Source organism: Sinocyclocheilus anshuiensis, unplaced genomic scaffold (genome assembly GCF_001515605.1).
Source record: "Sinocyclocheilus anshuiensis isolate Anshui unplaced genomic scaffold, SAMN03320099.WGS_v1.1 scaffold654, whole genome shotgun sequence".
Lineage (NCBI taxonomy): Eukaryota > Metazoa > Chordata > Actinopteri > Cypriniformes > Cyprinidae > Sinocyclocheilus > Sinocyclocheilus anshuiensis.
Window position 1 is genome coordinate 52,952 of NW_015544152.1, and position 13,115 is coordinate 66,066.

General features: G+C 36.9%; 1 protein-coding gene across 1 annotated transcript; it reads left to right on the forward strand.

Annotated features, from left to right (window-relative positions):
- The first annotated feature begins 3,385 nt into the window (after nt 1-3,385).
- LOC107695205 (extracellular calcium-sensing receptor-like) lies at nt 3,386-7,816 on the forward strand. The gene is made up of 6 exons (XM_016495022.1): nt 3,386-3,612; nt 3,826-4,123; nt 4,423-5,256; nt 5,430-5,651; nt 6,702-6,825; nt 6,921-7,816. The coding sequence occupies exons 1-6, from the start codon at nt 3,386-3,388 to the stop codon at nt 7,814-7,816; spliced, it is 2,601 nt and encodes an 866-aa protein (XP_016350508.1).
- The last annotated feature ends 5,299 nt before the right edge of the window (nt 7,817-13,115 follow it).

Genomic DNA, 13,115 nt, shown 5'->3' on the forward strand with positions numbered 1-13,115 from the left:
TTTTCTCATTTTTCTACTTTCAATATTAAATAAAAAAACGAATGATCAGATTCTTCCACATAGACCGCGAACATTTGTGCACGAAATGCGAATGTTTTTTTTTTCGAACCAGTCCGACAAATCTTTTCAGTTTCGCAAAGCGAAAACACGGGCCGTCCAATAAGATTTGAGCTAGGATCACGTGACCGGAGCAGCTGCGGTTGCACAAAAAGGCAAGAGTGGTGGCACTGTTTCGAAAACCAGTGTAAACAAACACAGAAGAAGAGTATCCCGGATAAGGGAAGAGAGTGGATGCTGAGTTCTTGTTATCGAACAGATAACGAAGAAGAACAGATTTATTCTCACATTTATACATTCACATATATTCTTTATACAGAATAACATTTCTATTAATTATCCACTGAATTATGTGATCTGTAGAGCACCGTCCGTTTTCTTCCACGTGCGCGAGTGTTATGAGTCAGAGTGCATTCACTCTTTTTCTACACATGAAATATGAAAGCAAATAGACTTATGATTATGAATATATATTTTCTGTATGTGTTTTGTATGCAGCTCATGGTATTTTTATAGCAATAAAGGATGTTTATGACAAATATTAGCAGTGTAGCATTATTAAACATACAAAAAGTGCATGTGTCTGCTTATTAATCAAAATCAACTATAGATCACAATCGGAAGTTATTACAAGCACTCAATTTTAAAGTGGGTAAGCAAATACATTAATAATTACATACATTTGCAAGTGTAACTTGATGCTAATTGTACTTCTAATTATATTTTAGTATGTAGCCAATTCTTCTAAGCCTTATAGATAGTTTGTATCTGGTGAAGAACCTTGTTTATCTTAATTTAATGCTGTATATTGAGCAGCGGATGATGTTAAATCCATTTACGAGATACATATCTCGGGAAAAATGCATTGTTGGTCAGCACCACCTTAGCATGAAGGCGAGAATTAGCAGAAGGCGATCAATCGTTTCGCCTCACTTTTTCGCATCACACTCAGTGTGAAATGGCCTTAAAGAGCAGGTTGTATGTCATATGGGTTTTTGAAAAAGATCTCTTTTGCAGTTTATAACATAGCTCTTATTTCCTAAGAATGTGTCAATTAATGTAGACTGACGTTGTTCTAATTACTTCGTTTAATAATAAAGAATGTAGTGTAGCACACAGACTCTAGCGTGCAGGTGTGAATTAGCAGAAGGCGAACAATCGTTTCACGTTCGGTGTGAAAGCACCATTCGTCAGTAATTCGCTTTTAGGCTGTAAGGACCTTTGAAATAACTCAAATCATTTGGCAAAGTGATACAGACATGTAATGCGGTCAAGACCTGCCAGTAACTACATCCGCCATGCATTTCCCTGAAAATAATTGCATACCTTAGAACGTTCGTCAGCCAATCAGATTCAAGCATTCAACAGCCCCGTAGTATATTTTACATTAAGGTTCACAGATAACTAATACTGGAATTAGAATTTTCATCATTAAGATCTCAACGAAAACATCAAAGTAGGCACACCACAGCTCCAGAGATAGAGAAGTATTTAATTATGTTCTCACCACAGGTGACATTTCGAGCTTAAACGCTCTTCATCAGACAATGAACATACATGACAATGCTTTTATATATCCCACACTAAATCACATGATTGCCCACATGACCACACACAAAAAAAATTAAAAATCAGGGCAATCAACAAATCATGTAAGAAAAGGGCAAAAAGCAAATCACATAAAAGTGAGAGCAGCAATAAATTACAAGCACAAATACATTTCACTAAATACCTAACTGCAAAATGTTCAAAATTACACCAAAGAAAATACCAAAATGCAAAAAATGCAAAAATGACATCCAAAACAAAAACATTAAAGCATAATATAACATGTGGTAAATCTTACCATCTAAATCACTATAATAATTAAAGAAAAGGGCGAATATCAAAATCTTCATTGAGACCATTAGGAGATAAAGTATTCAAACTATAAATCCAATATGCTTCACGTTTTAAAAGTAGATTGTGAATATCACCCCCTCTTCGAGGTAATTTAACTGCTTCGATGCCAATATATTGTAGAGTCGAAACCGAATGTTTAAACTTGGAAAAATGTTGTGCTACTGGACTTCTAGGGTCATGGTGCCTAATTGCACATCTATGTTCAGCAATACGAGTTTTAAGTTGTCTACTTGTTTTCCCCACGTAGCCCAGTCCACAAGGACAACGCAACATATAAATAACGTTGCTTTAAGCTCAAAACGTCACCTGTGGTGAGAACATAATTAAATACTTCTCTATCTCTGGAGCTGTGGTGTGCCTACTTTGATGTTTTCGTTCTTATTTTTGTGTGGTAGAGCATCCACATTGAGCTTTTTTGGCCTAATTGATGTGCACTCTTGGACTGTTTTTTGTTTATCATTAAGATCTCATCAAGTCATGGTTGTGCTTTTATGCCCCCACCCCAAAAAAAATAAAAAAATAAAAATAAATAAATAAATAAAGTTTGATCATTTAAACAAACAAAGGACATCAATTTTTAATCATTGCTGTGGATTGGCATCATAAACTTTTGGAGACTATAATGGGTAAGATACAGAGAAGCTTCTGGTAAGCAACATAATAAGAAAATGTACATAAGCCATGAGATATAAATGAGAAAACCATAAATAGGTACAAAACCCTTCAGTCTCGCTATAATAGTCTATTTTTGCTATGTGATGAAATAAATCAGGAATCTAGTTTTGACTGAAATAAGTGTGAATAAATATATTTATTAAGCATTAATAAAATGTTAATTAAAATGGCTCACTATTTGGCAGGGGTTGCATTAAAATCACCTTTTTTATTCATGCATTTATAGCTGATTATCAATTATGTATAATGCATTTGTAAATGAGTTATTAGTCATTAATGAACACCTTTATAAACCCTTTACAAAGGGAACCTTAATATAAAAGGTTACCATTTAATTGCTTTATCAATAACATATAATGGTGTAATAATTATAGCCTATATTAAGAATATGTAGATCATTGCTGTTACTTATGCTCCTGCCAGTTAAAGTTGCATCCTATATTACACTTTAACATTGGCAGTTTCATTGTGCTAGCATAGCTACGGTTAAATTAACAAAATAAAAACTAGCAAGCCTAAAATGAGAAAATGTTAGAAATGTTCAAAAGTGGTCTGAATGTACAGCAGGTGTTCATTACCATTAGCTCAGAGAAATGATTGCATTCACAGTCTCTTGGTACATAAAAGATAGACAGCAGGATTTGCATATGCTATTGGCTTGTGTGTTCCCTCATGAAATGTTAAGGCCATCCCTTAATCACAGATTGTTTATAAATTCTGTACTCTCCAGATTTATTTGTCTGTATAAATGATGGCACTACTTTATGCAGCTCTCCTCACAGTTTGGTTTATAATGTGCATTGGTGTGCAGAGTCAGTATAAAAGCAAGAATAAGTGCATCTATCAGGGAGATGAGGATACATACACTTTTTACCAGCAGGGAGATGTGGTTTTGGGAGGGCTCTTTCCTTTGCATTTCAGTCCCATATCATCGATTTCTTCTTTTAGTACCAAACCTAAACCAACTAAGTATAAATTGTGTGTTACATTTTTGTCGCCTTATAAATGCTGTGTAACAAAAATCTTATATGTATATACATAAGTATATGCATGTGTGTGTGTTTAGAAATTGTTAAATCAACTGTCTGGACTCAAATGCATTTTTTACTTGTTGTATTGCAGTTATGTAATTAAATATACATAACATATAACATATAACATATACATATAAGTGTGTGAAATCTGTTGCAGCTTTACCCCTCGAGCCCTGAGGTGGATGCAGACAATGATATTTGCTGTGAGAGAAATAAACCAGCGGCAAGACCTTTTGCCAAACCTATCTCTGGGCTACCACATCAAGGACAGCGGTGATGACATACCTGTATCTGTGAAGAGGTCTCTTCTCCTGGTCAATGGACAGCCAGAGAAGGGCAGTGGACAAAGCTGTGAAGACACACAAAAGGAGCCGAGCCCTGTAATCGTGGGAGAAGCATCATCAGGCATATCCATGGCTGTTCTGAGAAGTCTAGGCTCCTTCAAAATACCTTTAGTAAAACAAAAATATTTAAACATTACTTTATTAGCAATAAAATAGTTTTGTCTTGGTAATAAACAATGTGATGATGTATTAATATGATGGACAATGTTACTGTAGCCTATCGTTTAGATGCACTTACATTCAAATATATACATTTTTTTTAACATATGCATAAATTTGCATTTAATTTTCATTTATTATAGTATATATTGAACATCTAGGTTCCATATACAATTAGTAATATCTGGATGGTTCCTTTTAATTGTATTGCATTGCTAATTTTACTGAAATGTTGTGTTTTCATATTTTAGGTGAGCTACTTTGCATCCTGTTCATGTCTCAGTAACAAGAGAGAGTTTCCAGCATTCATGCGGACAATGCCAAGTGATCTATTTCAGATTAAAGCTTTGGTAAAACTTGTTCATTATTTTCAATGGACATGGGTCGGGGTAATCGGTGTGGATACAGACTATGCTCGGTTTGCAATCCAGCTCTTCTTAAAAGAGTCTGAAAATGTTAATATTTGTCCTGCTTATGTCCACCTTTATCCTGTTGCACTGACGCAAGATGAAGCTGAGGAACTTGTAAAGATTTTAAAATCTTCTTCTGCCACAGTCATAATAAGTTTTACTGTGGACTCCTATTTGCATGCTATCTTAAAAGAGTGCAGACGGCAAAATGTTACTCATCTTCAGTGGATTGCCAGTGAGGCCTGGGCCACATCAAAAGCCCTTTGGGATGATTTTGGTGATTTGTTAATGGGAACATTAGGGTTTGCCATACGGAGGGCTGATATCCCACAACTTGGCAGTTACCTCAGAAGAGTAAGTGATTCTGTTGCTCAGACGTCACATTTTCTATCTGAGTTTTGGGAAGAGACTTTCTGTTGCCGGCTGAATGGTTCCTTAAATACTCATGTACATGGAGAAGAGCCACAGAACTGGCCACCTTGCAATGGCAGTGAGAGTTTGGATGATGTATACACTCCTTATTCAGATGTGTCACAACTCAGAGTCTCCTACAATGTTTATAAGGCTGTGTATCTCATAGCACATGCACTACATGACATGAGCACATGTGAATCAGGAAAAGGCCCCTTTCAGAATGGGACATGTGGACGTCTGTATCCTATTCTGCCATGGCAGGTGTGTGTTACTTTCTATTTTACATTCTCCCCTAGTAATATGCTTAGAATTAATTATCATACAGTGTACAAATATTAAAGCAATGATTCAATTATATAAAGGGAAGAATCTCTAAATGTACATTTATGTATTTTAATGTGTTTGCTTTTCTTTGCATTATGCTGTCTCCTAAGCTCCTGTACTACATGAAACAAGCACATTTCACAACATTAGGAGAAGAGGTCAGATTTGATGAAAACAGTGATCCAATTGCATCCTATGACCTCATGAACTGGCAAAGAGGGTCTGATGGCTCCCTTCAGCTAGTGAGGGTGGGATTCTATGATGCCTCCCTCGAAGATGACAAAGACCTAGTAATAAATGAACCAGTGATTATGTGGCACAGAGGAGAGAAGGTGTGTGCCATCCCAGTCATCACCAGATATTGCTTACTATATTTGCTTTTTCTTCAACGCTACTTAAAGTTAATGGTTGAACTAAGAAAAATACAGTTTAATAATTTTAAATGGAAATGCACTGTTGATTTAATTTTGTGTACACATGTGACTATATTTATAAATGTGTAATTTTGCACTGATAATATATACATCCAAACCCGCTCCTGGAGGGACACTGTCCTGCAAAGTTTACCCTCAACTCAAATTCCATTTGAATTAACTTACATGTCCTGAAATTATGAAATGTTACAAAAAACTTGCCTGTGTAAATTTAATTAGATTAGATATCATTTGGTAAGGCAACCCAATAGTCCAGTGGGTAGTGCTGTAGTGCCCTCAAAGCAAGAAAGTCCTTGCCTGTGGCCCGAGACAATGAAATAGGCTACAACCCTCCAATAGAGTATAATCGGTTTGCAAAATGGATGGATATACTTTTGTAGTAGAGTGTTGCACAATTTATTGGTGCAGAGATGAGTGTGCATTCTTTATTTTTTATTTTTTTACATATTTGAAACTGCATTTTGTTCACTTAATTAGAAGCACCACAATTGCTATGTTTATTTGAAAATATTGACAATCAAATTGACTAAATGAAGCTAACATTTTTTTCACAACTGTTTGTCTCGTTGGGTAATGAGGCATACTTGAATCTTGCCAACTTGTATACTTGGACCAAATTCAGGAAATACATCTTGTAAGTAGAAAAGTGGCCAAGTGCAAATACTGCAAGTGTGGGTATTGCAACAGGCCCATGGATGCACCAGAAACTTTCAGCCAGGTGTGTTGAAGATGGTTGGAACTGTTGAAAAGGTGGCCCTCCAGTAGCATTTTAAACCCTTAATTTTGATTATCCTTGCACAAGTTTTAATCTAAGATTATTTAGATGATTGTGTAAACATTATGCATAGAAAGTATGCAGTGATATGCACTCTCAAAAAGTAAGACTATGTAGTATTTTTTTTTTTCTTTTTTTCTACTTTCTATTGCCTCTTTTGCTGTGGTCATTAGGCACCAGATTCATTGTGCAGTCAAAGCTGTCTTCCAGGCTCCAGGAAAGCCAGGCAAAAAGGAAAGCCAGTTTGCTGCTTTGACTGTATACCATGTGCTGAGGGAGAGATCAGTAATCAAACAGGTGTGAATTTCTTCACAGCTCCTCACTTAATGGTATTCTGAGAAGAAAGGAAATTTGGTGTTTTATGCTCCCCCTTTCCCCCAATGTTTCCACAGACTCAATTGACTGCCTGACATGTTCAAGGGAAACATGGCCAAACCAAGCCCAAGACCAGTGTATTCCTAAAACTTTAGAGTTTTTGTCCTTTCAAGAGCCCTTGGGAATAATTCTATGGGCATTTTCAGCATTTGGGGCCTGTGCAGCATTAGCAGTGATTGGTGTGTTTATAATATACAGGAAGACACCAGTTATACGAGGAAACAATGTAGAGTTAAGTTTCCTTCTCCTCCTGTTCCTCTGTGCATGTTTTCTTATTGGCCTAACATTTATAGGGATGCCGACTGACTGGTTATGCCGGATTCGTTATCCAGCCTTTGGAATAAGCTTTACTCTCTGTATTTCATGCATCTTGGCAAAAACTGTTGTAGTTTTAATGGCTTTCAGAGCCACCCTCCCTGGCAGTAATGTCATGAAGTGGTTTGGCCCTGCTAAACTAAGATCAAGTGTAATCTTGTGCACTTTTGTGCAAGCACTTATTTGCATCATATGGTTAATAACAAAGCCTCCTGTTGCTTCATACAACACCAAGTTCTTGAGTGCAACTATAATTGTTGAATGTGCTGTCGGATCTGAAACTGGATTTTGGTGTGTGCTAGGATATATTGGCTTCCTAGCTTTGTTGTGCTTCTTATTAGCATTTTTGGCCAGAAAATTACCAGACAACTTTAATGAAGCTAAATTCATCACATTTAGCATGCTTATATTTTTTGCTGTGTGGATAACCTTCATTCCAGTTTATGTGAGCTCTCGTGGAAAATATATGGTTGCTGTCCATGTCTTTGCTATTCTAGCTTCTGCATTTGGTCTCTTGCTTTGTATATTTGCTCCTAAATGTTATATTGTATTACTGAAACCCGAGAAAAATGACAAAAAGCATATGATGAAAAAATAGTATTATGTATAGCTAGTATAAGTCTAGCTTGTAATACAATGTTCCAGGGTTAACATTTGCAATCTGTATATATGTGTGCAAAATCCTTGCAAAAAAATCGTATCTGAAATTGTTCCTTAGAAAAAGATTAATATGACCTATAGAAGTTGACTGGTTATTAAACCATGCTATTAAAGTACTCTTCCTCCTGTTCCTGCTGTTATTTTTTTATTCTAAATGACTTTTGATTTTAACACAGTAGAAGGACAGATTTAACATTATCTCCATATAATCTCCACAACGAATGCAAAGTCCTCAGACAACAAATCAAGGACATCAAAAAATCAAGGAAAGGCCCACTAAGGCCCTAGCCCGGCCCTTGTCCGACACAGCTTATCAGAATTCTCCCAATTCCCAATTATTTTACTCTCTATGGCACTGTGTTGCCAGCAGGGAACATAGCCTATTTATTTATTTTTTATTTTTGTATTTTTTTTTATAAAATGAGACACCCATTAAACTGATCAATGCTATCTATCTCAGAGGAGGAGAACTCAAATACCAATCAATTAATCTAATCATACTAATCAATGCCCTTCACTAGCTAACTTCCCTCTGTATTTTTTACTTGGATGTACATCATTCATTACATTGCATGAGTGCCCACTACTGGTGGAACTCTTGCAATGGGATGAATCGATATGTCCTAAGCCCTTGATCACTTGGAATCCCCTATGGATTTGATTTTGTATTTACATATTTTCCCCCTTACAAATTAGTTTGATGCAACAATATGCTTGGGTTATTTCACTTTCAAGGCATGTGCACATGTCACATGACTCCATATATATATATATATATATATATATATATATATTTCCAATGAAAATTGCACTTATGATCAATTTTCATCCATATAATTGCCTACACAATATATGAGTCACCTTTACTGGTAAGTAAAGAAGTATTATCAAAATCTTTACATTACATATCATCAAATGTATCATACGAAATAAAAAAAATAAATAAAAAAATACATGTTGCCTTGAGTCAACATTTTCTAATGGAATCCTGAGCAGGAGCTAGGCTGCGTTTACACTGGCACAAAAAATCCGATCTTTCGCTCACGTCTGAAACAGATCGGAATTTGTTGCACATGTGTAAACACAAAAACCCGCACGAGATCCTATTTTTTTGCATCCGATCTGAGCCACTTCCAAATGTGGATTTTAATCGGATACACATCTGATATCTAGACATCCGACCTACGTCTAAACACACATATCCCGATCGGTGACCTACGCTAGCCCTGGGACTATTCTTGTGTTTTGCCCGCCATATACCTGTTTGCCATTGTTTGACCCTGCCTGTTTACCACGTCTCTTTAATAAAGCTTGCAGATGGATCCACACGTCTCACGTCTCGTCAGCCCCGTTACATGTGCATAGTAAAGCGATCACTGCAGACAATCCTTTTGGGTGGAAATTAATGTAAACACAGATATCGGATACCAGTCGTGTCTAAAGTGAATGTAAACAGACAGTGCCAAAAAATCGGATATGGTCAAAAGATCGGATCTGTGCATTAAGACTTGCAGTGTAAATGCAGCCCTAGTTGCTTTAACCAGCTCAAACCAGCTGCCATGCTTCAAAACATACCTAATCAGCTTTTGCTGTTTTTTTTGCATTTTTGCATGAATATATAATGTATTTATAAGAATAGTAAGTTACATACTATATCTGCACATATTATGATTTTTCTTTTGAAAGGAATCGCTTCCTCAACTTTCAAAAGCAGTGAGACGTCATTAGTGAGGAAGTGCATTTTATGTCTATGTGCTTTTGCACATGCAGGTCTTTGTGTGTATGTGCATGCTTGTAAGAATAAGGTGTATATTAGGACAAGCTTATGGTGATTATATTGTGCTTTTGTCAAATTAAAAAATAAATAAACAGGATGCACTTTCTGCCATCTTTGTCTCCTTGAACTGGAGCGTGTCACAAAAATGAACAGTGTATAGACTACTTGCCACGCAGCTGTGAGAAATATATCTATAGAAAGCTTGAAATGTCTACTTTATAGCAAACCAGTTCAATTAAAAAAAATACTCTCTGATTATGTAATCTTAATGAAAGGGGCATTTCTCTCTAAAGGTGCGTTACTATACTGCAGAGATGGAGAGTCATTGTCATATTCAGCTTTGCAGTCTACACTGACTAAAAACACTAGTTTATTAATAAATTATTAAAATATCTCCTTAGAATTTTTTTCCCTACACATTCATAGTCATTACTTTTGCCGGTGCTTTGCAGCAGGCTTTATGCATGTACTTGAGCACTTAATATTAAGAGCTTATTATAGTTTAGAAGTAATTATATGAAGAGTTCAGATGCAAAAGCCTCTAAGTGTCATCTGAAATTTTCATCTAAAATTAGCATTTTTATCAGGCTCCTATATTTATGTTCATTTATTTCACTTTAATGGCATAGAAAAGGACATATACATTGCCATTAAAGTAAAATTACTGAACCTAAACATAGGAGCAGGGCTGAGAGCCGTGGGAATGGAGCGAGACCGGTGGAGTAAATGCTAATGCGCGACACCTGCGCCACTCCCCGGTCTCGAGTCTCACGGAGGAGCTCTGGAAGGATAAAAGGAGGAGTGACGACAGTGTTGGAGGAGAGAGGACCAGGCCTGGACTTTATTTTAGGAGCAGGCTAGGAAAAGTCCGAAAGGATGTACAAGTTCACATGTATCTCTCGATCTGCCCGCCACCACCTGGCACGCTGCCTTTTATCAGGGGCTCCCACAACCAATGGGAAGCAAGGTCAAAAGACAACAAAGTTACCAGTATTCCATTATACTATTTAGATACCCAAAATGAATGTTAATACACAACAGTTTGCACTATCACTTCTGGGGCTTTTCAGGGCTTCCTTGGGGCCAAAGGTCAGGGATTTGTTGGATTTTTTGTCCGGCCGAATGTGGCCCTAATCGGGCCAACTAGGGCTCGAGGAGTGGTCATGAACAAAGGCGGAGTTTATCAGAGTTAGGAAATGTATTATATGCAAAGATAAAGGCTACGCATGCTAACTATTAGGGGTGTAACGATTCATCAATATGGATCGACACATCTATCAAACATTTAATGATACGATGTATCAATGCCTGAAGGTACAAGGCGAGTGTAAAAGATGCTCGGGAGAGTTGACAGAACTGTCGAGCTCTGTGTGAGAAATTTTCTGTACGCAGTATCGCACACACATCCAAAGCTACGCACGTGTGCAGCTGCACACTTCTTGTGTTTTGACCATGCAGAAGAAATAATGTGCTGTGCACATGTAAAAATGATTTGGGAAAACCTTTTGATTTAATTTCAGTAAGTGCAAAATAATTGCAATGCTCGGGAGTTGGTGGGTCCTATAGAGTTAGAACCGGTGAATGCGATTTACAGGTGTCATAGGAATGATGTGCACCAAATCAGTCACTGTAGAAATTGAATAGGCCTACTTTAACTAAACTTTTCTCAAAATTGACTTTGTTGACTTTATCGACTTCAAACGGGTGTAGCTCAGTCATTTTTGGCCAAATCCAAAAAATCAGTTTTTTTTTTTACTTTTTTTACTTTTATGGAGATTGTGAAAACACAGGACACAGGAGACAGTGCTCAAACATCCTCAGATTACATACATTATGAACAATTAATTGAAATGCTTTTTTTCTAAAGAAATTTGACGCAAAAATACAAGTGTTTATCAACTTTCTTATATTGTCTTATTGTTATGGTTATGATCTGTTTTGGTTTAGTTTGCTGTGTCTCCTTTCTCCTGCCTTGTTTGTTTCCATGGTTTTTGATTAATTAGCTCCACACCTGTTTCTGTTTCTCCCTGATTACGTTCCAGTATTTAAAACCTGTGTTCTCCATTATTCCCTTGTCTGCTATTGAGTTGATTCCCCAATGTGCTACGTGAGTGTCTGTCTGCCCTGTATTTCCCCGAAGCGAAGATTAAAAAGACTATAGGCGAGGGCTCCCTCTGCTGGCTTGGCGTTACACAGTGCTAAAAGTCCTAAATGTTTGTGCCAATCATTTTTCGCTGGACTGCCTCACAAACGAGGATCAGTTCAAAGCTGGATTTTTGAAAAGGTTGATTCTGAAAGAGGACTCAATGCCTATGCTTCATGCGCGAACGTCAGCCCCAGACAAAGTAAGTTCAGTATCACATGTCATATTTTGTTTTCCAAATTGCCTTTCTGAAAGAGCTTCTTGGCACTGTAAGGTTAATGTTGCTAAAGCTACCATTAACTCTGCCTGTTTTCACTGATGCTGACAGACATGCTTATAAATAGGAATGTGGTAGTTAAAAATTGCATATGAAAGCAATGTGAAGCCGACTGCTAGAATTTGTGAAAGAGGGACTGAGAGTTTCTGACATTTTCAGTGCATGAGATTGTCATGTTTTGTTGTTGCTGGTATGCCAGAGCATGAGCTCTTGAAGCTCTACCCTCTTCTGAAAAGGGGGTCGGGAGCACCAGTTAATTTGCATTTAAAGGGAAAAACACAAAAACTGTGCGTTGTGTTTCATACCCTAAAAGTGGCAAGCTATAAAAAATTATCTGTGAGGTATTTTGAGCTAAAACTTCACATACACACTCTGGGGACATCAGAGACTTGTTTTACATCTTGTAAAAAGGGGCATAATAGGTCACCTTTAAAATTCACTTTTATAAGGTGTTTGAACACTGATGTGTATCCACGGTGTGTGTAAACAACAAGCCTATAATGGTAAAAATCCACTCATTATGATTTATAATCCCCGTAAATCATAAACAGTCTCTCCAAAAGTGAAGTTCCTGATTTTCCCCTACTGTGATGTCACAGTAGGGACAAAGCCCCACCCGCGACTGGTGAGAATCTGCCCTATTAGCATAGACACAGCCCTGAGTGAGCTGCACACAGTCTGCCATGTTTATATCATCGCTAGAGCAGCTAGTGATATGTGTCAGCGACATAAACATTATAGCTGCTCTGTTGTTGGCTGTTTGTTTGTTTGTTTTTTATTTATATAGCACAGTTTAATACAACACCAGGTTGCACAAAGTGCTTAACAATATCACAATAAAATTACATAAAAACAAACATAGTCACAAATAACAACACAAATCACATAACAACATAGGCACAATTTAGAATAACTAAACCTGCATCACAACAACTCCTCATTAGTCTTTAAACCTTTAGGCGCCAGGGTTTTTTTGGAAAAATGCTGGATTTTGACATCAAGATTTCAAAAGCTTGTGACTTCAAAGGGCTTAAAGATAG

Coding starts and splice junctions, on each gene's coding strand:
- LOC107695205 (XM_016495022.1), top strand. CDS start 3,386: ATGGCACTACTTTATGCAGCTCTCCTCACAGTTTGGTTTATAATGTGC. Junction 3,613..3,825: donor AAACCAACTAAGTATAAATT/GTGTGTTACATT, acceptor AATCTGTTGCAG/CTTTACCCCTCGAGCCCTGA. Junction 5,257..5,429: donor ATCCTATTCTGCCATGGCAG/GTGTGTGTTACT, acceptor CTGTCTCCTAAG/CTCCTGTACTACATGAAACA.